We start from the raw sequence: 27,087 nt of genomic DNA on the forward strand, positions 1-27,087 counted from the left end.
TATTAATGACACCAGAGATTTTTGGATGTACAAATCTCTTTGCAGTACTGTAAAAGTACAAATATGCTTGAGTACAACCAGGAATTAATGCAAAATCCAGTTCACGCTACTGCTTGCAGTCTCTTCTCCATCTTGTAAAAATGCTTGGATAATGGTGGCCCCATGTAATGCCTCTTTGGCCAGATGCATTGACTGTCTTGATGATTTTTAAGGCCTACCTTTATCTTTGCTATTGACATTTTCTGTTAAATATAACAGGTTGTTATATTTACCAATGCAAAATTTAAAACAACACTAACAAACACACCGTACACAGCTAAGAATCTCGGTTTGTATAAATACATCAGATGCTGCTTTTAGCATGTAACTTGTTTTAGTTTGATATAACTTATCAAATAAACATTTTTTTTCTTTGCTTCTTTCAGATGAAACTGGATATTGGATCAGGGGAGCAGGTTTTAGAGTCAGAGCAGGGTATTCAGCTCAACGATTTGGCCTGGCACTCAGTGGAGGTCCACCATGTGCAGTTAAATGTCACTATGACTGTCGACAAAAACTCTCATACAAGTATAAAGATGCCTGGCTCCCATCACTATCTCCACATTAAAGATGGTCTTTATGTTGGAGGCTCGGGAGGTTTGGACAAAATCTACCTCCCCAGAGACTTAATCAGCTTCCGAGGCTGCATGGATGAGATGGTGTTCAATCAACATGACTTACTGTCATCACTGAGGCCCTACACTGGATACAAAAATATTTATGAAGTCTCCTTAGGCTGCAATCCCCAGTTCTTCGCCAATGATGAAGATCCTATCAGTTTTTTCAGTTCCAGGGCCTATATTTCCCTTCCAACTTGGAATCATCATCATCAGCAGGCTACGTTTGAGTGTGTTGTGCACACCTCAGCCAAAGAGGGAGTAATCCTTTACAGTTCAGCTAGGGATGGAGGCTTTGTGGCTCTGGAGATACAGGAAGGTTTTCCAGTAGCTGTTGTAGGGAAAGGTGGAGTCAAAACTGAGCTACATTCTCAAACATCCATCAGTGACAGAAAATGGCATTCTCTTAAGTTGCATTTCAGTTCCAAAAACCTTGAGCTGACAGTGGATAAAGAAATGGTAAAGAGCAGCATTATCTCTCACTCAAAGAGGCTTCATCTCAAAGGTTTTCTTTTTGTTGGAGGTATTGATGATGGTACCAGGTTAGAGGTGAGAAAGGTTGGTCTTGTTTCTGTATCAGGAAAGCGTGTCAGAGGTGGTTCCTTCAAAGGATGTTTAAGGAACATTGAAATAAACAGAGTTAAGATGGGTCTCTCCAATGCAGTAGTCACCAAAGATATCTCAGTAGGTTGCGAACCAGATAAACCAGCTGAGGAACCAAGCCCTGTGAGTCCTACAAGTACGCCAAGTCCAGTTTTGTACATTGCAACACCAACACCATCTCTTCAGATGTCAACCCTTGCAGTTGGCTTGGACAAAAGGTACGGCTCAGATTTTGTGCATCTTAAAAATCTTGTTGTCCAGGAAGGTGGTCGAGCCTCTCTTGAGGCCAAACATATTAAAATATTCCTGGACTTCAAGATGCTTGGTATTCGACAGTCTCAAATTATGTTTAGAATTGAAGAGCAGCCAGTTAGAGGTCAGATAAGACTTGATGTTGATGAAGACCAAGAGGAGAACACCTTCAGCATGTTGGATCTTTGGCATGGTAGGGTGATATATGTCCACGGAGGCTCTGAGGAGCTAGATGACTTCTTCATGTTCTCAGTATCTTGTAGCAGCAGAAAACCAGTTCCTGATTATCTGAAAGGCAGCAAATTATACCGCTACAACATAACTGTGACACCAACCAATGATGCACCTGAATTAAGCCTTCCTGAAGGAAATCTCTTTGTCTTATTGGAAAAATCTAAGAAACATCTCACCACAGAAGTTCTGAAAGCAACAGACATTGACAGCAACTACACCGACCTTGTATTCTCTGTACTGGGGAATTTGAATGCTGATGCAGGCTACTTGGAAATAGAGAGCAACCCTGGCAAGGCAGAGACTTCATTCTCATATGTTGATCTAGATGAAATGAGGGTGTTCTACGTCCACACGGATGTGAGAAACTCGAGGATAGTTCTGAGAGTTAGTGATGGAGACAAGGTCAGCAACACTGTAGTTTTAAGGGTCATGGCTGTAGAGCTGGAATACAAGATTGCCAACAACACTGGTCTTGAGATCACCCAAGGAGAAACTGCTATTATTAGTTCAAAGCAGTTGGCCATGCAAACGAATGCAATAAAGCAAATTGTAGACATCCGCTACGACATCATTGAACCACCAGAGTTTGGAGAACTCCAGAGACTTCACTCAAGTGGTGAATGGCGGCGCACTGACTCATTCTTGCAAAGACTTCTTGAGAAAGAGCGACTTAGGTACGTTAGCACCTTTCAAGATATCCAGAGCTCCAACGTCACTGATTATTTTAAGTGCAAGGTTAATGTGGCTGGGAGAGCAAACACTGAATTACTTTTCCCAATTGCTGTTAACTGGGTGAAGTATCAGTTGGTGAGGAATGTCATGATAAATATGGATAAAGTTAGAAAAGTGACGCTTAACTCAGAGTACCTTCTTGCGAGAGCTGAAGGTGTGGCCCTCTCAGATGATGTCCTTTATTTTCGGGTTCTCACTACACCAAAGAAAGGGAAACTCCTGCTTGACAACACAGTCTTGATGAAGAACTCAACCTTTAGTCAAAGGGATCTAACAGATGAAAAAGTCCATTATGAGCTCGTTGACAGACCTTACGAGGACACAACTGACAGATTCAAATTTCAGCTGGTCTCTAAACATGCTCAGTCTGAAAATTATGATTTTCAGTTTTCAATCAAAGCCGATATCAATACCGTGTTTATGAGAAATAAAGGGCTCTCCCTTCAGGAGGGAGAAGGTAAACTTATCACCAAAGATGAGCTCTTTGCAGAGACTTTAAGCACAAGGGACATGTTCTACACAGTCATAAGCAGCCCCAAACATGGAAGGCTGGCCCGCATTAGTCAGTCAAATTCCAATGCCAGCTATGATAACATCTTGACCTTTAGTAATCAGGATATCTTGCAGGAACGATTAATGTACATCCATGATGACAGTGAAACTACACGGGATAATTTTACTTTTATAGCCTCTACCAGCCAAGGGTTCAAGTCTTCCATTCTGGATGATGAAGTTGGCTCCAAAGAAGGAACCTTCAACATCTCTGTTCAGTTAGTAAATGACCAAAAGCCAATTCGAATCATTGATAAAGTTTTCCATGTAGTAAGAAACGGACAGAAGCTACTCACTACAGAAGATTTGTTTTATCACGATGCCGACTCTGACTTTGAGGATGGCCAGCTCATTTACACCCGACGTGGGATACCAATTGGAGACCTTGTGCTGGTCAATGACACCTCTCATCGGCTGTTTCAGTTTCCACAAAAGGACTTGGAGGAAAAGCGGGTGTTGTTCATTCACAAGGGTGCTAGCACTGGCAGATTTGTTCTTTTTGTGTCAGATGGAAAAAATTTTGTATCAGGCCTTTTAGACATTAGTGCTTATGACCCTTTCCTGAAGGCTGGCAACAACACGGGTCTGTTGGTTCAGAAAGGACAGTCAGTAACATTTACCTCCAACAATTTCAGCATCATATCAAATTTGGATATCCGAGACGACCAGGAGGTCATTATGAAGTTGGAAGAGCCTCCCAGATACGGCGGTCTTTATCGTAATAAAACAAAGGTTGAGTCATTCACACAGTCCGACCTAAAGGATGGCCTGATCTTCTACAGGCATGATGATGGCAAACATCTGGCAGACCATTTCAACGTGACTGTGAATGCCAAAGGTCAGCAAATTACACAGAGAGTTAATGTGAAGGTCTATCTAGAAAGTCATCAGAGGCCGCCCATCATACAGCATCAGGAGACTTTACTGGTGGAAGAGGGAAAACCAGTGAAGTTTGATGAAACTAAACTGGAGGTGAGTGCACTAAACATGCATTTTTTGTCAGAGATTTGGAATTCCTCAGTAAAGCTTTCATGTATTTGAAATAAATCAGGAAATCATTACAGTGTTATTTAAATAAAAATAACTGTAAATATCCATCAGTTTATTCATCCATCACATCACTCTAACGTTCCTCCCTCCCTTCATATTCCTTACAGCCTGTTGTTTTTGCATTTTGTATTTGTAATTCTTGACCACTGTAGAAATATCTGACTTAAATCCACAGTGAAATTCTTTGTTTACACTCGTGAAATTTGAGTCTGGAAATGTATAGAATTTAGTCATGAAAAGTATATTGGAACCCTGATACCTGAAAATGCATGTTTTTACTGTAAAAATGTTTACAATTTTACAATAATATCAAGGAACATCAGAATTTCAAAAGAAATAAAACTGAGTGGGCAATGTTACATTTTACATGTAACCATGGAATGTTTTTGAATTGGGACAGGTCACCCATGAGGACAACCTGCCATCTGAGATTGTGTTCGCAGTCAAGGTTGCTCCGTCTCATGGCTTTCTCCGGCGCTTTGTGGAAGCTGAGGAGCGCTACATCGGAACCAAGCAGTCGCCTGTCGAGACGTTTACCCAAGCTGACATCAACAAGGGGAACATCCAGTACGTTCAGGTGGAGCCGTACAAAGTAAACGACACCTTTGTCCTGGATGCCACCAATGGTGTCACTGACGTCAGCAACATAAGGATACCTGTTGACATCATCCCACTGCTCATTCCTCTGCACGTCACCAATTTCACCATTAATGAGGGCGCCTCAAAAGCACTGACAGAGGATGTGCTTAAAGTCACCACTAGGCACTTTTCTGGATTGAACTTCTTTTATAATTTGACAAAACCTCCTCACCACGGTTACATTGAGCACTCTCAACATCCTGGTGTGCCTATAACCACTTTCACCAGGAGGCAGGTGAGATATTTAAACAGACTCAGAGACACTACAAAGGTTCAGTGGTGAAAAGATGGTTGTATGTCTAGTGCCTTGTGAAAGTATTCATAGCTCATGAACTTGTTTACATTTTGTGTCTTTAAAATAACAGATTTTAATGTATTTCATGTGCAATTTTAGTTGTATGTTTAAAGTTGATGTCAAACTGGAAGGTGAACCCCGGCCCCAGTCTCGTGTTTTGCTGCCTCTAAATGGTTTACTTCAGATTGCCTTGTATGTTGCTCTGTCTGTGTTCTCATCAACCTTGACCTGCTTCGCTGTCCTGCTGAGCAAAAGCATTTTATTTTACACTTTGCTGGACTCTGTTTGCCAATAAGGTATTTTCTGAAAGCAATTGTTTGAACTGGATTTTATTTTAGAGAAGTAAAATATTTCCATAACCATATTTCGTTTTGCTAACACTTCACAATCATGTCTTACATTTAGTTGTTTAATCACATAAAATTGTCATAAACTACATTGAGGTTTGTGTTTGTAAAGAGATAAAAAGTGAAAAAGGTTAAGGGAGATGAATATTTTTGTAAGGCACCGTAGGCTAGCAGCTTTATTTTCAATAACTCACTGAGATTTTTTCTCATTTTTATTATCCTAGAAACATTCCAGTAATTCATCAAAGTAATTAGACTTATTATTATTGCAGTAATTATTTTCCTACTTTCCTTCTTGAACGCTGGAGTTCTTCTCTTAAATATTTGCATATTTTTAGTATTACCAAACTAAATTACCTCAGTGACGAAATGAAAACAGGACCGTTGCCCTGGCTTGACCTGGCTTATTTGCTATGCCCTTCTGCTCCAGCAGGAATCTACTCTTTTTTTATCATTTAAAGTAATGATTATAAACAAAACAAACTGCTGAAATGTCTTAAATGCTATTTTATTATTTGCGTTGTATATTATGCCAACTCTTGCTTATATTTTAGTCTTTGTACTCTGTTTAAAATGACCCCCATTTTGAATTTTTCCTGGATGATTTTTATGGTTCTTTCTTTCCCCAGGTGGAGCATGAATTTATTTACTACGTCCACGACAGCAGCGAAACCTTGGTCGATAATTTTACGGTGGAGGCCCACGATACAGGGTTAAGGAAGCAGAGTGCCGCCCAGACGGCTTACATCGAGCTTACAGCTGTTAATGATGAGCCTCCTGTTATTACAGCCAACAAGGTCCTCAGGGTGAGTCTCTAGCTCTATATTTAAACTCTGCACACTTTTTTTCTGCCAGTCGATCTGGCACCACTGTCAAAAAGATTTTCATGGGGTCATTTTTAAGTTGCTATGCTAGGAGGCTGTGTGTGTGGTGATGGGAGGGCAGGGGGTCCCATGTTTGCTATGTCAGAGAACTGGCAGCACAGAGCTAATAATGTCATACATAAAGATGTGGCCAAACGTTGTTGGAAAGTGTGAGGATTTGATAAATCTCCTTTCTAATAGAAATATCTAGTAACTTTAAGACTAAGCTGTGGTTGTGTTTAGTATAAATGGACTGAAATGGTAAATGGACTGAATTCATGTTGTGCTTTTCTAGTCCTCCTAACCGCTCAAAGCGCTTTTACACTAAAGCCACATTCACTGATTCATACACCGATATGCAGACTGGTAAGCAACTTAGGGTTATGTGCCTTTCCAGGGGCACATCTACATGTGACAGAGGGGAAGCTAGAAGACCATTACTTAGAAATATTTCAGATTAATTTTCATTTAATAATAGAAATAAAAGGTGTTATACATTATGACTATTTTGTTTAATGTCTGTGGGCTGGACGATGCAATTTTATTGGTAAGCCAAATAGAAATCCGTCAGATTTAGTAGGTAGAGCTGGATGGGATCCATCTGGAAAGAGCATTTAGACAATTTTTTTGTGTTTCATGACCAGCTTTGCCCCCTTCTTTGAGATCCTGCAGTCTCAGAAAAAAGCAACCTCTGACGTTTCTAGCACAAAAGATGGATTAAAAGCAAGGGCTGAAACAATTAATCGATTATTAAAGTAATCGTCCTCTAATTTAGTAATCGAATAATCATTAACTGGAGCATCCAGACTATAAAATATGCCATTTGCTGAAAGAACTGCCCACTCCAGAGCAGTGATTAAGCCAAAATTGTACACAAAATATATACAGTTTGATTTAAGGTGAAAAACAGTCTTTGTGTGTAAATGTGCTCTATCCATAACTTGTCAAGTGGTATGGCTTTAGCTTCACCTGATTCAAATTCTGTAACAAATCTCCTATTAAGCACCTTTTGCTATCTGATTATTAATCATTTTATTGAAAAAATAGTCAACAGATTAATTGATTAGCAAAATAATCTTTAGCTGCAACCGTAAAAACCAGTTTTAATGTAGTTGTAAAACTCTTACCAAATTAAGGTGAGAGTTTTGCTTTATTTTATAATTATTATTTATTATCACTCTGCAATTATTTAGTCTGTCCTGTGCACATTCATCACTGTGGTTTGGGTCAGCCACAAAACAGGACAGGTCCAAACTGCATCGAACAATTAGTTCTGGATTGAGAGCAAAGTGGAACAGAAGTCATATTCCTTGTTTGTGTCACCAACTTGGTGAATAAAGCCTGTTCTGATTTTAATTCTGATTTTATTTTATTGTGATTGGTACCTATCCAGTGATTTTTACATGACAGCTTAATGCTAAGAGGTATTGGTTTATTGCTGATAAAGACCACTTTTCAACAAGGTTTTGCCATATGAGTTTGGTGAATGTCAAGGTATAATTAATCATGAATTATTACATTATTTAATAAGGAAAGATCATTTGAGATTTAAAATCTCACAAGAGAGACCTGGACACAAACTTTTCAAACGGTAGAAATATCAGTGGCCACAAGGTGGCTGTCTGCCACTGTGTGCCAATAAAATGATTTGAGTGTGCAACAGCAACAACAAAATATTTATAGATATTCATGATTGAGTCTCAATTTTAATTAAAAGAGGGCTTTACATTGTAATAAAATAAATATAAGGCCAACATGAAATTTAATAAAGTTTAGATATTTTCTTTTATCACTGCTTTTACAGATTATAAAGATAAAGATCATTAAAACTGTTTCTCACAAATCAAAGTAGTGAAGGTTTGGCAGTTTAGACTTCAACAAAAATGGATCCAAGAGTCAAGTGTGGTCACATTCTCTGTGTTTGTTATGATCCCTCTGAAGGTGCAGCCCGATGAACATCAAACATCAGCCTGTAATTAAGAAACAATCTTAACCCCAGGAGGCGTTTCATGCAAACTGATCTCATGTGTCGTTTTTCTTTGAATCTTTGAGTCACTTTGACGCTGTTCATCAGTCCTGCTGTGACTTCCTGTTAAATGAGGGAGTACTGGAGGCGTAGTTGTCTCCCTCCAGAGCAACACTCACTCATATGTGAGAAGAGCTTTCTCATGTGGGTGGGTGTTCTGCTGCAGGGCTGGTGTGGCAAGTGTGGTTTGTAGTTGTAGAGGTCCTAACTGACAAAAGTCCCTGGGCTTCTGTTCCAGTACGCTACCTACAAAAAACATTTTTGAGTATCTCTGTAAAAAGCAAAAGTGCTGGCAATTTGCTGATTTGTAGCATTCAGTGCTCAGAAGAAAAGAAATCCATAATGACCTCAAATAAATCAGGTAAGGAACATTTGAAGGGATATTTCCTAGTAATTTAATAGAGATTAATTACAAAACATTCTTTACATCACATAGTTTTCTGAGAAGTGCCGATCTCAACAAATTCTGCTCAAATTTTGATTGCATATTGCTCTGCTAAATGGTAAAAAAACAAAAAACAAGGCCTACATCTCAGACTCCAGAGAGTTGAGCTAGCATGTCAAATATTATAGTTAATAGACAGACCAGACCAAAGAAGAGCTGTTTGACCCCAATACACAGCACCACTTTTGGTTATAACGCAACACGTATTAGGCGTATTAGCTGTCAAGCATGGTAGTGAATTGTTTGTAGTCATGACATCTGGATTGTCTGTTGAGCAGGCACTTCTCTGTATATTAAAGTATTCTGCTGTCAACCTTTAGGCCATCTTTCTATCAACTAAAGCTTGGTTTCATTCTGCTCATACAGCAAAACGATACAAACCACAAAACGGCATTTTTAAAAGAAAAAAAAATTGGGGCGTAGTCTGTCGCTATCACTTGTTTTTGATCCCTTCTAAGAAGTATTGCTTCTTCCATGCTGATTTATCTTAACGTGTTTGGGGAAAGATTTTGTATTTGTGTTTTAGCACTTGTTTACTCTCACCAATCACCAGTCACAGTTCACTTCTTCCATTGTTGACATTTTTCACATTAACCACCTGTCAGAGATCAGGAAAACCCACGCCACACTAACAAGCTTCCAGCATACTTGCTGTTTGGTAAGTGTGAAAAATGTGACATTTTGGTAACCAGACACTTGTTATAAAGTACCTTAAATAGAACTTTTTCAGTTTTTGTCATGCAAGAACTGGAAACCTCCAGTGTTGTGACACTTGAGTGCTTTTAGAAACATTGAGTCATGGCACTTGTCATGGTAGTTTCTCAGATGTGCTGCTTTTTCAAGACCAAGACCACAGCCGCAGCATCCTTCTTTGCTGCAACTTTGTGTGAAACTACTGCCTTCTTAAATATAACCAATAAAGTATTTTTTTTACTTTCATTTCAATGGTGCCACCTGTACCCCTATGAGGCTTTGGATGAGATGAGAAGACTAGAGGGAGAACCATTTTCCAGCGACAGTATATGGATGTTTCTTTGGCTGTACATCACACAGACAGATCGCTGTCCTCCACTCCACTAGAAAAGCATGTCAGCTTTTTTCTATACTGCTGAGTTATACTCTGGATGACTTCTGGTCACGGTATGTCAGCTACTGACAGGGGGCGAACCATGTGGGAATTCCTAGTCGTCACAATGATAAAGAATCCTGGATTCAGATGATGTTCCGCATCTAACAATCTGTTCTTGTCCCAACGTGCATCTTGTCTGAAAATTTCATAAAAACCATTCACAACGTTTTGAGATACACTATGTGCCAAAAGTATTGGATCACACCACCAAATCAATGAATTACGGCTGCAGGTGTATAAAGTTTGGCTATGAAGAAACTTGACTGGCCCAGACTCCTGACCTCAACCTTCTTGAACGCCTTTGGGATGAATTAGAGCAGAGGCTGCAATTCTGGTTTTCATCTAACTATGAACACATTCCTAAATCTTGTGGAAGATGTTTACAAAATAGCTAAAATTGCTGTTGCTGGCAACGGTGAGTCCATCAACAGACGGAACCTTTATAGATTAAAATAGGATGTTTTCAGAGTTCTTGTACATGTAAAACTAGACAAATACTTTTTGCAATTTAGTACATTTTGCAAACAGATAAACAAATTCTGACAAAAACGTAACCTCCTTGGTTGAGGTAAAAATGTAACATTATATGCTGTTTTCATTTAGGGGGATATTATTCCTGAGCCTTTTTTTGTTTTACTGTTGAGATAGAGAAACGGTGAACAGAATAAGGAATATTTGCTGAATCTTTCTTCAGATTTCCCTTCGTTTCTGGACCCTGGCACCATCTTTGTCACGTTAACAGTGCAGCTCCTTTGTTTCATATCCTAAATGGCACCTGTACTTTTTCTTTAATTATATAAGCTGCTACTGTGGCTCCTCTGGAAATTGCATATTGAGTTAATCTCATTTTATGAGGTCGGCACTCTGCATTTTTATCACCCTGATGAATTAATTACAAGGAAACGGCAATCTGTCCTGGCTTGAGGTCTACAGGTTTATCCTTCACTGTCAAAGATCTGTATGCTTCAGTAGTTTTGAGATGTTTGTGTCAGTTACTTCCTCTGTTACTTTGTGATAGCTTCAGCCTCTTTCTTCGGTGTGCATAGAAGCAAGAATTGACCTCAGCTTGTCAACTCTCTGAAGTGCTCTGATAAGTATTTACAGTCTGTAGAGCTATTCTTAGTCCAGGATGTCCTTGATGAAGGCAGTGTTCCAGTGTTTTTTTTTTTTATTTCTTTTGCTTTAGGTTGGTCCTAATATTTGCCTTGCTTGAGTTAGACATTGTTTTATAGTAATTTAGCCATATTACATGCTGTGTTTTGTAAAATTATTAATGCCCCTTAAACTTTTTTACATTTTAACAACTGCAAACGCCAATGGGTTTTTTGGGATTTTATGTGACTGAGCAACAGATAGCAGTTCCTAGTAGTGAATTGGAAGTATACGGACATATTTTTAGTTAATGCACACTTTCCAATCTTTTTTAGTCATTAACTGATAGACCACTGAAGTACAGTATTTCCTAGCGAAATAGCCAAGAGACCCATGAGAAGGCTGGAGGAGCTGCAGAGATTCACAGCTCAGGTGGAATAATTTGTTGACAGGAAAACATTTAGTCATGTACTCCAAACATCTGTGCTTTATGGAAGTTCGGCAAGAAGAAAGCCATGGTTGGAAAAAGCCACATCTTATTGAGGGGGGACAGCAAACATGTAGAAGATTTGACTTTTATTCCTAAATGTACAATGCTATGTGTGACGGAAGACTCGCATTGCACATCACACCAACCTTGCGTTGAAACACGGTGCTGGCAGCATTATGCTATGTTTATTTTCAGCAGGGACAGAGAAGCAGATTTGAAAACTAAATACAGGGTATGACTTAAAAATCAATGCCTACAGGCACTCTTCATAAAATCTGACTGGGCCTAAGGTATTTTTAAAGAAAAATTGTCGGAAAATTCACTCTCCACATGTCCAAATCTGGTGAAGATATGTCCAGGAAGCTTACAGCTGCAATTGCAGAAAAGGGCTGTTCTGCAAAAATATTGACCAAGATGTTTATTTGTAAAAGACTTTGAGAGCCTTAATGTAAGATTTTCTTTTTACTTCTCAATTTAAAAATTTTTGTGATGGTGATCAAATACGAACAAATTAAATAGACTAAAGTTGCTATGTTACAGGTCAAAGAGCTCAAAGGCCATAAATACGTTTCTAAAGGTGTTTAATAAGGCATACCTCACAAGGGAAACATGTCAAAAGAAAGAAGGAAAAATGCCAAAACTACTTGGAGGGTAATTGGTTTTAATTTCTCAATGACAAAGACACAGCAGCTGTTTCTAAAAGAGTAGTGCTTACATTTCATTTGTATTGTCAGTTTGTGAAGAATTACATTAGGGATCATTTTTCTTTCTCACAAAGGAAGTGACTTTGCCATTTTCAATGAGTGACCTGTCCAGGGCAGACGGCTGGATGGATGGATTTCCAATTACCACCTTATCTCAATCTTTGCCCTAGTTTATGTCTTACGTATTATTGTCTATAAAAAAAATGCCCACCTTGAGTTAAATTTTTAAAGAAAATGTGCCTCAACTTAATGAGTCCCGTGAAATGAAACTTTCCTAATAATATGGCACCTTTCATGCTGTCTCTCTAGGTTTGGGTGTCATCAGTTACAGAAATCACACTGGAGGATCTTAGAGCCGAGGACCTTGATACTCCAGCAGATGAGCTACACTTCATGGTTACCCCACCCAGCAATGGACACCTGGCCCTTAAAAGCAACCCAATGAAGGCAGTGCTAAACTTCACACAAGCCCACATAGACCAAGGACAGCTGCTGTTTGTCCACAAAGGTAACACGATTTAACAGTGAGAGACATCTTTAATAGCTTCATTTAGTTTTGTCTCACATCTGCTCACTATGTACACACAGTATTTGTCACTGTGACATTGCTTGTTCTGAGCTGTTTATTCTGTTCCTTTTATCTCCACTAGAGGATGCTCTTGAAAGGAAATCGTCAGAGAAGGGTCAAACCCCCGCCATACATCACACTTATGCTATAACCTTTAAAGCATTTTGTTATGGGATTAAAAAAGCAACTGTCTAGTTTTTTTCTTTGAAGTTTATAACTTTATTGATGAGTTGATGTCATTTTCCAGGTGCCATGTCGGGGGGATTTAACCTTCAAGTCAATGATGGTGTGAATTTTACTCCAAGGCAGATCTTCAGCATTACCGCCAAAGCTTTAGTTGTGAATTTGGAGAAAAACCGCCCACTCAAGGTGTTTCCTGGTAAGTATGGTCACTGCAGCAACATATCAGCAAATTGCTTTTTCCTGTTTCCCATGTACCATGACCTCTTTAACGCTAAAAAAGCGTTTTCATAAGGGATGAGCAGCTATTACAATACGCTGCACTGATTTAAAGCACTTTGTGTTTAATGATTAATAAAACATTTGTGGAAATACTTGGAATAAACTACTGTACTGTAATTCATTAGATTAAAGAGACAGGTGTTGCAGAGGAAATCTTTATGGCATCACACAAAAAGCTGTTTAAGACTTACACAGTTACACAGATGGTCTTTATCAGCAGAAACATTTGAAGTTCAAAAATTATTTCCAATTTGAAAATGAATTTATTTTTATTCAATCTATTCCCTTTTTGTAGCACTAATCTCACAGAAATCTCATCTCAGGATTTTACGATACAAATAGATCAAATTTATATCCAGAAATATATAATCAAATTAATCCAATACAGTCCAGTCATACAGACTAATTTAAATTGAATTCCACTCCAGTTCTTTCCTATAATACAATAACATCTGATTCAGATTTTAATGCCAGTTGGTCAAATGTTGCCTATCTAAGGCAGCCCAGCCGATTGCAGCAGGTCAGCCTTCCTAACAGTGGAAGGTTAATTGTGTCAATCGACAACTTTACAACAATCCCTCATACTGAGAAATCATTTGGCGACTTTCTTTTAACAGGAAAAACCTTAAGATGAGCCATGCATAGTAGATGAGGGGCCAACTGGGGGTTTAGGGTGCAGAAATGAATAAACTCAGACTCAGGTTAAATGTGTCCCAGTTGCAAACTGAAAATTAACAGGATTTGCACCGTGGCCAAGTTTGCCATCAACAACAGTACACAATGCCATAGGAGCATTTTTAGAGGTAAAGTCTAGGCAGTGAGAGAACATCTGTAAGATGTACTACCAGCGATAAATCACTGGAGCAATTTCCACTTTTTATATGCTGGGGAGCCTTTTTGTATTTTAAAGTGTGTCCCATAGTATGATACTGCTTTAAAATGAATCGAATCAATGCTCAGTAGCGTTAAAGTGTGCAGTAAAGTAACACACTGCATTTCATCAGTGTTGCACTTAACTTGCAGAGCGCTGATGTTCCGGATACTGCAGCAGCAAATACAATCTCTTTCACGGTGAACGTTATTAAAGGTGAAAAACTCTTAGATTACAAGAGGGAATCGCTGATTTGTTCGATGAAAACTAATGTGAACAGCAACAAGCCATGGACATATAAATTAGCAATGACTTTTTAAAACATTGGCTACGCAAAAGCGTCTCACGTAAAGTGACACAGAACAGCAGCAGCAGGGATTAGGAGTTGACATTATTCAGGGGTTTGGTAGTGATGATTTAAAAACGCTTTGATCAAGATCCCAATCCAGTTTAGTTATTCATTTTCTCACTAGTTCACCCCAACTTAAACACTGTGTCTTGTATGACATCAATTTACAACAAATGTCATTTGAAGGTACTTTACAAGGCACATAGGTCCATCCAGTTTGTGTTCAAATGCATAGATAAGTTGGTTTAAATTAATTTCAAATCACCCTAATTCAGTCCAAGACAAACTTTTTGTCATTTCACTTTTTTCAAGAGCTCATTGAACGTAATTAGAAAATATGTGTTAGTTTGTGTTAGTTTGACACCTTTATGTCTCATTAGCTTTACTTTTAAACTATAACACACTTGTGTGTTCAGCATGCTATGCTTTTCAGATTTCCTTTGGTTAAATTATTCAGGGCCTTTCCAGTAGCAAGGCCATTAAATCATTAAATGGGTGTAGTCCGCTTCTTTTAACACTCTTCATAGTTTTCAGTGGTTTTCAGTAATTCTGTTTGTCAGTTAGGAAGAACTGATGTTGTGTGGGTGCAACAAACAGCCAGTTGGCACAGTCCACTGAGCCTCGCAGCCACAGGGTGAGTGGGTACTTGAAAAACTGTGCCACTGTCTGTCCCAGGCAGCCATGTTGGTGCTTTGTGCCAAGCAGGACAGGCTGGGGAGGCTAGGATGGCAGCTTTGGCTGACAATAAGGGGTGGTTTTTAAAAGGAGAGAGGGGCCACATAAAACCCTTTCTCACTGTGGTGGGAACATAAATGTTTTTCCCCCTTTTTCTCACAAACCGCTTAACTGTCTGGGGGATTTTTGTCAAAGTTTAGAAAGACTGCTTGCTAATCAATTGCATGTGTCTCTTTAAATGAGTTCAGTCGAAAGGTCATTAAGTATGAATTACATTAAAACAATTATTTTACCTCTTCTCTTACAGGGTACATTCTGAATGTAAGGGAGACAAAGACTGTAGAATGTATCCCAGTAACAAACTGAAGAATTAACAGGATTTACGCAGTGATCTTGTTTGTTTGAAAATTTGTGAGAGGTATCAACAACTGAATCACAGTAGCTATCTTCACTTTTTATATGCTGAAGAACCCATTGTATTGTGTAAAATGAATCAAATCAGTGCTTAGTAGCGTTTAAAGTGTGCAGTAAAGTAACACACTACATTTCATCAGTGTAACACTTAACTCGGAGAGCACTGATGTTCTGCAGCAGCAAATACAATCTGTCTTTCACTGTGAATGTCATTAAGGGTAAAAAACTCTTTGATTATAAGAGGAAATCACTGATTTTATTGATAAAAGAATAATGTGATGTACATGTAAATAAGCCTTGAGATTTTAAAACATTGGCTACACAAAACTGCCGGGGAGGTACCATCTCATTGCAGGTGCGCCGTCCTTTAAGGAGTGCATTCTGCTGGCGGGGCGGAGGGTCTGTGGGAATGGGTGGGGCAAAGTTAACCTGGATGTCTAATGTCTTATGTGTTCTGGGAGTTGTTCGAATATTGGGTTGGGTGTAGGTTTTCTTCTGGGGAGGGGGTGGGGGTGGGTGGTTGGCCTTGGGTGGACATAGGCATAGTTTGGATCTCTGTGGTTCCGGTTTGAATTCTGGTTCCTCGTCTTGGTTCCAGTTCCTGGCGGTTCTCGGTTCCGATTCTGTCTGGGGAGGGGTCTGCAGGGTATGGGCTGGCGGGCTGACCGGAGTTGTACTCGGGTGCAGTGGTCTCGACTTCTCGGTGGGTTTTGGTATAGGCTCTGTGGGTTCTCTCCCTTTTGTGGGCTCTGGTATGGGTTTTCTAGCGGGGCTACTTCTAGCTGGTGTATTGATGTCAGGCATGTGTTCTTGGGTTTGGATGCTTTTTGGGGGGGGGTGCACTTTTGCAGGGGGTGCTTTATTTTTGGGAGGCTGGTGGGGGTGCATTAGCGCAGTGTAGGCTCTGTGAACGGCTTTGGATGCTCTTTGCTGCGTTCTCTCCTCCACTGTATGGTGCGCTGTGGTGGTGGGGAAGGTGTTCCTGGCCTGTGCGGCTCTGGCCTTCGTGTGTGAGTGCTGCGGGCTGGGCATCACTGGGCTTAGTGCCGAGACTGGCGTTTTGGCTCTCGGGATCATTTGGATTTTATTGGATCTCGGTCCTTGGCTTCGGTGGCCTGTCCATCGACTGGAACGGGGGGGTGCGCCGGGCACTGGCAGGGGGTTCTTGGTCAGGCAGTGTGCAGCGGTGATGTGGCTTCACTTTGGTGAAGGGTGGTGTGGAGGGGTTGCAGCGTGTGGAGTGGAAGGGTTGTGCCCTCTTTTTGGGTGTGGGGTCACCAGTATTTAAATCGGCTGAGCGGTGACTGTTGAGCTGAGCAGTTTGGTGTTTCTACCTAGGTTGTCGTTGCAGTGGCAGGGATGTGGTGTGTTTTTGTGGTTGTGGGGGCATGGTGCGTGCCGCCGGCCGGGGACCTCTTGCTGGATAAGTTTGTCCCGTCTTGGTGTGGGGTCAGGGGGTCCGTTGCGAGCACGGTGCTCGGGGGTGTGTGCTCTGTTACCCTTGTGCGCAGAGGCTTGTGTATCTGCTCCTGCATAAACGGCTGCTAGGGGGGCCTGTGGGCTCGTCGCTGTAGCTCCCTGGGGCTTCTGCACTGTGGCTACTGGGTGGTTCCCCTGGGGCTCTGCACCTCTCTGGGTGGGTTGCGGGAGTCCCAGCGGTGGTACTCTCGGGGTTCCCGTGCTCTGGGGGGCCTTTAAATGTCTGTGGCTCAGATCTCCACCTGTCTGTCTCGGGTCCATAGGGGCAGGTCTGTGGATCCTCACACTCGCTATTGCATAGTTTTATGAAGAAACCTTAAATACACAGGCACGCTCACAATTACACACACAGATGTTATATTGAGCCGCAGTTACCACTAAATACATCTTGCATTCGTGACCGTGCACATTTCAGTAACAATGCTGTTGTTATATATGTTTCTGCACGTGTAAAAGCAGTTGTGTAAGCTGTTATCTAGTATCCTCTTCATCCGTCTTTCTCTCTATTCTTTTCTCCTCCTCTTTCTTTTTCCATTTGCCCCACCTCTCTTTCTGTCTCTGTTTCCATTACAATTGAAATAATCTCAAAGCAGTTTCTAATAAGGTTTTAGAGAGAGAGAGGGAGAGAGAGTAACGGTAAAAGTATTGGACACAAACAACATTTTCTCACAAACCACTAAACTGTCTGAGGGATTTTGTCAAAGTTTAGAAAGACTGCTTGCTGATGAAATGCATGTCTTTTTTAAATGAGTTCAATTAAAAGGTGTCATTAGGTGTCGATTACATTTACAAATAATTTTACCTCTACTCTTATTGTGTACATTCTGAATATAATGGAGAAAAAGATTGTAGAATATAGTCAGGTAAGGTAGTTTATGTACAGTGCCTTGTGAAAGTACTCGGCCCCTTGAACTGGTCAACCTCTTGCCACATTTCAGGCTTCAAACATAAAGATATAAAATTCAAATTTTTTGTGAAGAATCAACAACAAATGCGTTAATACTTTGTAGCGCCACCCTTTGCTGCAATTACAGCTGCAAGTCGCTTGGGGTTTGTCTCTATCAGTTTTGCACATCGAGATACTGAAATTCTTGCCCATTCTTCCTTGCAAAACAGCTCAAGCTCAGTGAGGTTGGATGGAGAGCGTTCATGAACAGCAGTCTTCAGCTCTTTCCACAGATTCTCAATTGGATTCAGGTCTGGACTTTGACTTGGCCATTCCAACACCTGGATACGTTTATTTGTGAACCATTCCATTGTAGATTTGGCTTTATGTTTTGGATCATTGTCTTGTTGGAAGATAAATCTCCATCCCAGTCTCAGGTCTCTTGCAGACTCCAACAGGTTTTCTTCCAGAATGGTCCTGTATTTGTCCCCATTCATCTTCCCAGTGGATTCTATTTATCATCATCAGTCATTTGGGACAACATTGGATCATTCAGAGATCCTCACTGAACCTCTGGAGTGAGTTTGCTGCACTGAAAGTAAAGGGGCCGAATAATATTACACGCCCCACTTTTCAGTTTTTTATTTGTTGAAAAAGTTTGACACATCCAATAAATTTCATTCCACTTCACGATTGTGTCCCAGTTGTTGTTGATTCTTCACAAAAAATAAAAATTTTATATCTTTACGTTTGAAGCCTGAAATGTGGCAAGAGGTTGAAAAGTTCAAGGGGGCCGAATATTTTCGCAAGGCACTGTAGCTGTTGTTAAAGTACATCTTAAATCTGACGTGTTTATTATTTTTAACAACATATAACGCAAAATTAATTTACTGCAGATTTAGTATACAGGAGTGGTTTTTATTTTAGAAAGAAACCATTTCTCTCCCTCTTCCTCCAAGGTATAAATTTCCCCTGGGAGGTGAAAATGGTGGGAGCGCAGCTTTCAAGTGATGAATGAATTTCCTCTTTTTATGCCTGCTTTCCATTATTTATCAGCAGTTATTTTTTATGGAGTTGCAGCTGGGATCTGCAAATATATGTAATTCTATTTGGAATAAAACTCCTTTATTGGGATGATGTGTTTTTTCCAAAGTGATGTATTTGTGTCTGTAAGGAGCTTTTACCGTGTTGCTTGGAGTTTGTGTAACACCCCCACTCTTCAGTTAGGCACAGTGTTGTAAAAAGTCTCTGGTGTTTACGTGGCAGCTTTAATTTAACACTTCAAAAGGCTCTCATCAGTCTATTCCAGGCCTCGTTTTTAAGAGTTTGGAATTTAAAATGATGTGAAGAACTTCGAGACGGAAGAATTAAACAAGATTTGATGCAGCTGCCTTGCAATAGTTCAGCGCTAACCCCTGTTACAATTTCTCTCCAGGTTCTTCCAGACCGATCACTAACGAGGATTTACAGGCTGTGACCAATGATGTCGCCAACCCCTCTAACCGCACGATTACGTTCAATATGGTTCGTCATCCTAAACTGGGACGTTTAGCAAGGAAGCAGTCTAATAACTCCACAGTGGATATCTCCACTTTTACACAAGATATGGTGAGTCCACAGAAGGTCACTTTGAGATTTTTAAACATGTCCATCACTGAAAAAGAATTCAATGGATATCTGTGAGAGACATTATTTATTAGGCTTCCTCCATTCATGTGGAATGCTTGTCAAGATTTCCACTTTTCTGCATGAATAATACATGTCCTCCATCCTTGTTGAAGGTACTGAATCTCCATTTTCTTTGCAGAATGAGCCATGTAGCCCTTTTATGTTTTGATTTTTGATGGATTTTGATCGGACACAGTTAAAGCCACTGTGCTTGTTTTGTATTTACTGCGTAACAAAGAATATTTAAATTATCAATTATATCTGAACCATAATGACTTGATTATTGAAAAAATGCTGAGCAACTTTCAAGGTCATGGGAGCCGTTTATACAACTGGAACATATTAAAATGTCGATTTATTTAAGTGACAGTTCAGTCTCTCGGAAAATTATAATCTTGCACAAGCTTAAGTTCAAAAAAAGAATACAGAAATGTTATGTTATGACAATGTTATGGCATACTCAATCACTGGGAAGACTGCTGCTTGATAGTTGCTCTAAAGAAAGTAGTTGACAACCCTCCACAACAAGGGTAAGCCACAAAAGGTCGCAACTTAAGAAGCTGACTGTTCACAAAGTTCTGTATCCAAGCATGTTGATGGAAAGTTGAGTGGAAAGAAAACCTTTGAAAAAGCGATACTATGGTCATTATTGAGATGGACCTGTATATTTGATTAAGTCAACCTTTCCAAAGGACTGACTGAGAGCTTTGCCACCTTATGTATTGCTGAAATAACCTAAATGTTTCTCTATAACAGGTGGACAGAAAGGAAGTTATCTACATTCAAACGCCAATTGAGTTGGTGGGCTGGGAAGCTGTGGATTCTATAACCTTCTCCGTTATGTCACCACCTGCCTCTATAGACAGTCAGACTTTCAAAATAGACATCTCCTATGAAAATAAACGACCTGAACACAACACTGTCCTCATCAAAAACACAGGTATGAAACATGTTTTCAGTCCATTATCTGCTGTATTAGGTTATACTTAATTAGGTCGGTATTTTGCTTTTCATTTGAATTGTTTGTTTCTTGACATTGTATTTATTTCTTAAAAATAAAGACATTGTATTCAAGTTGTTTGTCATATTTGGTCGTAAAGGGAGAAGGACAAATGGCCCATTTCTAAATTTCTGTATATTTTCCTTCCGGGAGAAAGATTTTCCAAAACTCTTTGCAAGTGGTATTGATCAGTAGATCTTCATGCTGTTCTTTCAAAGTTAAGATAAAATTATTTTGTGGCCAAGCCTCTACCGTGATAGTAGGATTTGCAGTGTATGCCTAAAAATAGGCTGGTGGAACACCATTCATTGAAAATAAACATTACGCAGAACTAGCCGTGCTAAATGAACTTGTCCACATTTTTCCCTGTCACAACCACAGACCTAAATGTGTTGTTTTGCATATCTATGTAATGGGCCATTGCAAAGTTGTGCACAATTGTAAAGTAGAAGGAGAAGGACATATTGTTTTCATTTTTTGTACAAATAAAAATGGGAAAAATGTACTGTGTGGAGCCACCTCTTGCTTCAGTTAGAGCCACAGGTTTGTTGGGGTGTCTCCACCAGCTTTGCACATCTAGAGAATATTTGCCAATTGTCCAAAAAAGCTTGGGCTCAGGTAGATTACCTGGAAAGCATCGGTGAACAGTCTTGCCACCGTTTCTCATTTGGATTTAGGTCTGAACTATGACTGGACCTTTCTAACATATGACCTAAACTATTGCATTGTAGCTCCAGCTTCATGTTTAGGGTTGTTGTCATGATAGAGCCTTCAGCCCAGTCTCAAATCTGTTGCAGCCTCTAACAGGCTTTTGCATTTTTAGCTCCATCCATCTCCACATCAACACTAACCAGCTTCTCTGTATTTGTTGTAAAAAAAAAAAACATCCGTAGAGCATTATGTTGCCACCATCATGTGTTACAGTGAGTGTGCATTATTAGTATTCTGTCCGACGTAGTGTTTTTTGAGAAGGCCAAAAAGAAAAAAAGGTAGAGCACCTTCTTCTATATGTTTGCTGGCTTGTGGCAAACTGCAAATGGGACTTCTTGTGCCTTTATTTGAACAAATCTTTTTTTTCTTGGCACTCTTCCATAAAGACTAGATTTATAACACATAGGACTAATTGTTTTCCTTTGGAGTGTGGATCTTTGCAGCTCCTGCAGACTAACCATGAACCTCTTGGCTAGAATGGATTTTATTTAGGGGTTTCAGGATGCATAAAAATGCAAAGCACACTTTTTAGATTGTTTTGTAAGGAAATTTCAAAACTGTTTTTTCAAGTGTGAGTACCCAAAGTTGGGACCAAAAAAGGGATCTCTCCTTGCAGAAGCAGTCAGTAGTCTGGCAGCAGCATTTTAAGCAATCTGTAAGGTCAGTGAAACAAATGAAAACATTTCTCTAAAAGATCTCTGGTACTGGACAGAAAGGTATGAAAAAGCAACAAGGTACCTAAAAAGAAAACTTTGAAACACCCAAAGAAAGTCTAGAAATCTATTTATTAAAAGTACTTTAAAAGATAACAAAAATGTCTGTCCCTGGAAGGAAAATATAAAGAAATCTGAGTAATGTAGTAAGAGTTAGGCACAACAATGTACACACAAGTACTGCATCAAGTTTACTTTGTGTTTACTTTGTGATAGGTGCTGAGGTGACTGAAGGGGAGAACGTTATCATTGATGAATACAAGCTGGATGCCTCTAACCTGATGTCCAAGCTGCCCACACCAGAGCGGAGCTCCTACGAGGTCTGGTTTCAGGTGACTGATCTGCCTCAGCACGGCGTTATCGTGGTAGGTGAGAGAAATCTCACCCAAGAGAAACCCAACTTTTCCCAGTTCATCGTCACCAAATATGGTATCGTCTACAGCCATGACAACTCGGAGACAACTCATGATTCTTTTGTATTCGGTGCTTGGTTGAATCCTAAAGGCAGAACTGCCCAACGGCCTCAAGATGAGAAGGATGTTATTGTTGAGCGTTTTAACATCACAGTCAGGCCTGTGAACGATCAACCACCTGTGCTAAAAACTAAAACTCCAGGTCTAAAGGTGGTACAGGGAGACAGAGTAGCCATCGGGCCAGAGGATCTCAGAGTTGAAGACTTGGACGATCCTCCAGGGGATATTACATTCTCTGTGATTAGCAAACCAAGCAACGGTTACCTTGCTCTGCGAGGAGGTTTGAATGAGTCAGTGGTGGCCTTCACTCAAGCTCAAATCAACAACAGAAGCGTCTATTTTATCCATGACGGAAGCTCTGCCTCAGGCGTGTTTTACTTCAGCGTCACAGACGGACATCACAAGCCAGTATATAAACTTTTTAACATAGATGTGTCAGAGATCACCATCACTCTGCTCAATTACACTGGATTGTCACTGCAGCAAGGGAAGACTGTGGCAGCTCTGACCCAGGACAACCTTGCTGCAGAGACCAATGGCAAAAGTGTCAGCATCCACTACATGATTACAAAACCTCCCAGCTTTGGCAAAATTCTCAAGGAAAACCAGGAAGTTACACATTTTACACAGGAGGATCTTTTGGCTGGAAGCTTGGCCTACCACATGACCTCACTGTCCTCCGCAGAAGACAGCTTTGAGTTCACTGCCTTCACTTTGGAGGCGAATCTTACCGGTCAACTCCTTAACATAACTGTCAGACCTCTGATCCAGGTTGCCCAAGGATTGAAGATTCCCAATGGGATCCCTGTCAGGCTCAACACTAGCTTTTTTAATGTGTCTGAACTGGCTGCTATAAGTGATAGTGACCCTGTGTTTGAAATTATGTCCCATCCTAAGTTCGGAAAGGTTGTTCAGACAAGTTCTAAAAGGTCCAGGAAGTTTGTCCCAGCTGTGTCCTTCACATTTCAGGAAGTGATGCAGGAAAAAATTGCATTGGAGCTGAATGGCAACATGACTGGAGTCGAGGAGCTGAATGATTCCCTTGTGTTTGTGCTGAAAGCTGATAATGTCCAACCTGCTAAAGGGGAATTTTACTTTACAGTTGTCCCCTACAATCCAGTAGCTATTCCATCCACAAAAAGCCCAGTCCCGACCACATCACCCATTCCTCAGACACCAGTCAGGATTTTTAGGAATGGCACTGCTTCCCCTGTCCCGTCTACGGTTTTCCATCCCACCCACCAACCGAGCAAAAACCAGCAGAAATTCAAGGGCCGTAACCGCTGGGGGAACTCAAACAGAACTAGCTTTTTCAGCACAACCCTTGGAAAGCCGCCTCGAACAGAAGAGTTTCCTTTCAGAAACACACCAGTTCGAGTGGAGTCCTATCCTCAGAAAACCTCCAACCCACTCCTCATCATCCTGCCACTTCTGGCCCTTCTGCTGCTTATAATTATCTTTGTGGTCGTGGTCGTCTATTTTCGACACCACCGGCAAAGGAAGCAGAACACCTCTTCACCTCAGGAAAATCCTTTCAGTGTTCCTCCCAACAGTGAGTCCCACAGCAGCCTAACCCAGAGGAGCACCACATTTCCCACTGTTACTGTCACTCCATTAAATCCCACCTACTCTGCCAGCCCTGTGCTTGGTAGGTTTTTGGCCTCGAACCAGGCTTCACCTTATGACACTGCTGATTCAAATGTACTCGTCAGTTCTTGGAGTAATGGTTCCCTTGAACCAACTTCCCAAATTATTCACGCCGTCACCCCAACTTTGCAGAGGAATCAGTACTGGGTATAAAGGTAATGATGCATACTTGGTGATGATGCTACAAGTTTATGTAGAGAATAAATGGTACAATTGATTACTTACGGTTGCAGTTACCTGCCATAGATTTCTGGAGCTATTTTTGACCCATTGTGTGCATTGTTCCATTAAACGGAGTACTGTATGATACCATCTATCAATTTAAGTCTCATGAACTCCATTTCCAGAAGGCCGAAGTTTCTGAAGAGGAAAGAAACAGCTTTTTCTATCTTACAGGTCCAATACATTTATGGAGCTCCTGAAGTTAATGTTACCGCAAAGTTTTTCCAAATATATTAGGTCACGTGTGATTCATCTTTGAACAAGAGTGGCTAAAATGGGGTTGTTTCTGTAAATGTTAGCGTCGCTTTGTCTACCATGTTTCCACCGTGCAAACACTACGGGTGTCTTTAGAAGAAAATGAAATGCCTGCATTTTAATGGGCAAAAAAAGTTGTTTTTCTGCTATCCGGGGTTACTCTGTGGGCAGAAATGCTGCTACTGTGCATGGATATGGCTAATGTTTGGGAAATTATCCTGTATGTGCAGCTCGTTCGACACATAATGGCACCTTGGGTAAAGGTGAGTGGGGCTGGGGCAATCCCATATGAAGAAACACTTGGTTTCAACAAGTGGCACAATTACTGGTACACCAAATAGTCCCCTTTTAAAATTAATGTTACTGAACTTTATTTTAGTTTGTACTTTGTTAATTTAATTCAGAACTTCGTATTCATAAAGCTCAACTTTTGGTTTCCTGGGTGTATAAATACAACATGACCAAGAGGCCTATTTCTTTTAGCCAATGGCTATTAAGCTGGTCGTGGAAGAAAGCCTTTTTATTCCCCACATCACAACCATCAACTTGTGGAGTTTGCTATCTGGATTTGGAGAGAAACTTTGTTGTTTGATCAAATGAGACTTAAAATTGATGTTTTCTTATATACTCCAGGATGGTCTGGCACAAAACAAAGGGGGATTTATGTGTGAAAGCACTTAATCTCTATTGTTAGGCATGGTGGAGGACCTGTGATTCTGTGGGCTTCTTTTACTGAAAACCTGCAAGACATCATGAACTCTAGGAATTATCAGGACATTTTAACTAAAAATGTTACGGCCTCTATAAGAAAACTGAAAATGGGTTATTGTTGGGTCTTTAAACTGGAACCAGAGGATCCAACACATTAACCAATCAACACAGTCCCACACCCAAATCTTATAGAAAACACTCTCTGTGTGTGTTCAGACCTTGTGAGATGTTACTGAGTTATGTAGGGCTATTGGCAACAGAGGGTTTGTACAAAATAATATTACTGCCAATATCACAGCGTAAGATGATGCTCCTGCAAAAAAAGGAGCTTATTTGAATGTTTTTTACACAATTTTACTAGAGGTGCCAATAAGTGAGAACGACATTGTAAACTGAATGAAGCAGAGTTCAGTGTTTTCTTTCAGTTTAGTCATTCACTGAAAACCTACTCATACCTCGTCTTTATGCTGGCCAGAAATGCCCCTTTATGAATCTGAATATCAGAGTGGAAGCTAAGGATGATAACAGCTTGATACTGTGAATTATTGAGACTGGCACAAGGATTTATGGTCAAAGTATTTCAATAAATTGTTCAGATTTTAAATTATTTTCATGTGTTGCATATATATAAAAAGTACAGTTTATTTTGTTATCTCAGGTATTTTTTTTAACACAGCGTGTTACATTAATTAAAGGCAGCATGTAGTCAGTAATCACTGAACAATACAAGCCTAAATAACAAAATTGGCAGGACTTTAATAGGTTTTGTAAACACCGTTTTCTTTAGAAACGAAGTAGTTAAGTATGCCCACTAATGTGGTTTTACTTTATGTTTACTACTCTTTAAAAGCATTTATTCAAGACATAAAACATGCTGCAGATTTAAATGCATAATACCTGACTACTATTTAAAACTGAAAATATAAGTGATTAACAACTAGTAGTAATCTTTACCGGTGGGGTTTTATCAGAAAAGAGGTCTTTATTTAAATCAACAGAACTACTGAAAAGTCTTGGAGAGACAAACAGGAAGAAACTTTTATTGACTAAAATGAGCTCTCTTTTTTTAATCATATTTTATCAAAGTCAGGATAACTTCTGTCAAACGATGGACGTTCTGCAGATGAAGTCGGACCCCTGTAAATAGGCAGTTCTGTTGTGATCGGCTGAGAAAGGAGAAAATGTAACTACTGTCGGGGAAAACAAAACACTGCAAATGTATTACTGTAGTTGTGAAATAATTTGTACTGAAAAGAATAATTTATGTGTTCCAGTCTAATCGAAGTGTTAACATTTACTATATAAGTGTTGTATTTATTTATACTGTATTTTTAATAAACCACTTTAAAAGTCTTCAGCACCTTTCAGCTTTTGAACAAATCTTTTTCAGGCATGTATTTCCTTTTATCCTCTTTTTGGTATTGGTTCTTGGTATTTTCTTATTGAATCTCCTTTTTCTCCCTCATACACATACTATGACTCTCACTAAAGTGTGCTGCTACCATCCTCTTAATCGCATACTACACACTGTAACAACTGACACATTACAACCTAGGAATTAGATTACCTAGGTTATCATCATCAATACTCGAGTTTCCTGCAATTAGCTTAGCTTTGATTTTCTTACAACTTATAGTCATTAAATCTGGAGCACTTTGTTGTGATTGGCACCAAGACGTGTGTTTCGACCCCATCAGGAAGGAAGTCCATGCCGAAGCAAATGTGCCCTTAAAGAGACCTCTGTGATTTCCCAAGCAGTCATTCATCTAACGCCCAAGAAACTAATACTGGGGACACGTCACCTAAAGCTTAGACTGAGCAGCTGCTTTATCAGATTTTGTATTTCTGCCGTGGGTTAAAATTTGACTTTTCTT

At 40.0% G+C, this 27,087-nt stretch overlaps 1 protein-coding gene across 1 annotated transcript in view; it reads left to right on the forward strand.

Annotated features, from left to right (window-relative positions):
• Window positions 1–26,566, forward strand: part of cspg4ba (chondroitin sulfate proteoglycan 4ba) — a 39,511-nt gene extending 12,945 nt beyond the window's left edge. Inside the window, exons 3-10 of the mRNA XM_047382086.1 lie at window positions 426–4,001; window positions 4,480–4,953; window positions 5,990–6,166; window positions 12,419–12,617; window positions 12,925–13,056; window positions 19,249–19,421; window positions 20,238–20,421; window positions 22,122–26,566. Of these exons, the coding sequence (XP_047238042.1) occupies window positions 426–4,001; window positions 4,480–4,953; window positions 5,990–6,166; window positions 12,419–12,617; window positions 12,925–13,056; window positions 19,249–19,421; window positions 20,238–20,421; window positions 22,122–24,178 (6,972 nt within the window). The 3' untranslated portion in view covers window positions 24,179–26,566. The remainder of the gene's footprint in view (window positions 1–425; window positions 4,002–4,479; window positions 4,954–5,989; window positions 6,167–12,418; window positions 12,618–12,924; window positions 13,057–19,248; window positions 19,422–20,237; window positions 20,422–22,121) is intronic.
• The last annotated feature ends 521 nt before the right edge of the window (window positions 26,567–27,087 follow it).

The sequence above is a fragment of the Girardinichthys multiradiatus genome, chromosome 12 (genome assembly GCF_021462225.1).
Source record: "Girardinichthys multiradiatus isolate DD_20200921_A chromosome 12, DD_fGirMul_XY1, whole genome shotgun sequence".
Classification (NCBI taxonomy): Eukaryota; Metazoa; Chordata; class Actinopteri; order Cyprinodontiformes; family Goodeidae; genus Girardinichthys; species Girardinichthys multiradiatus.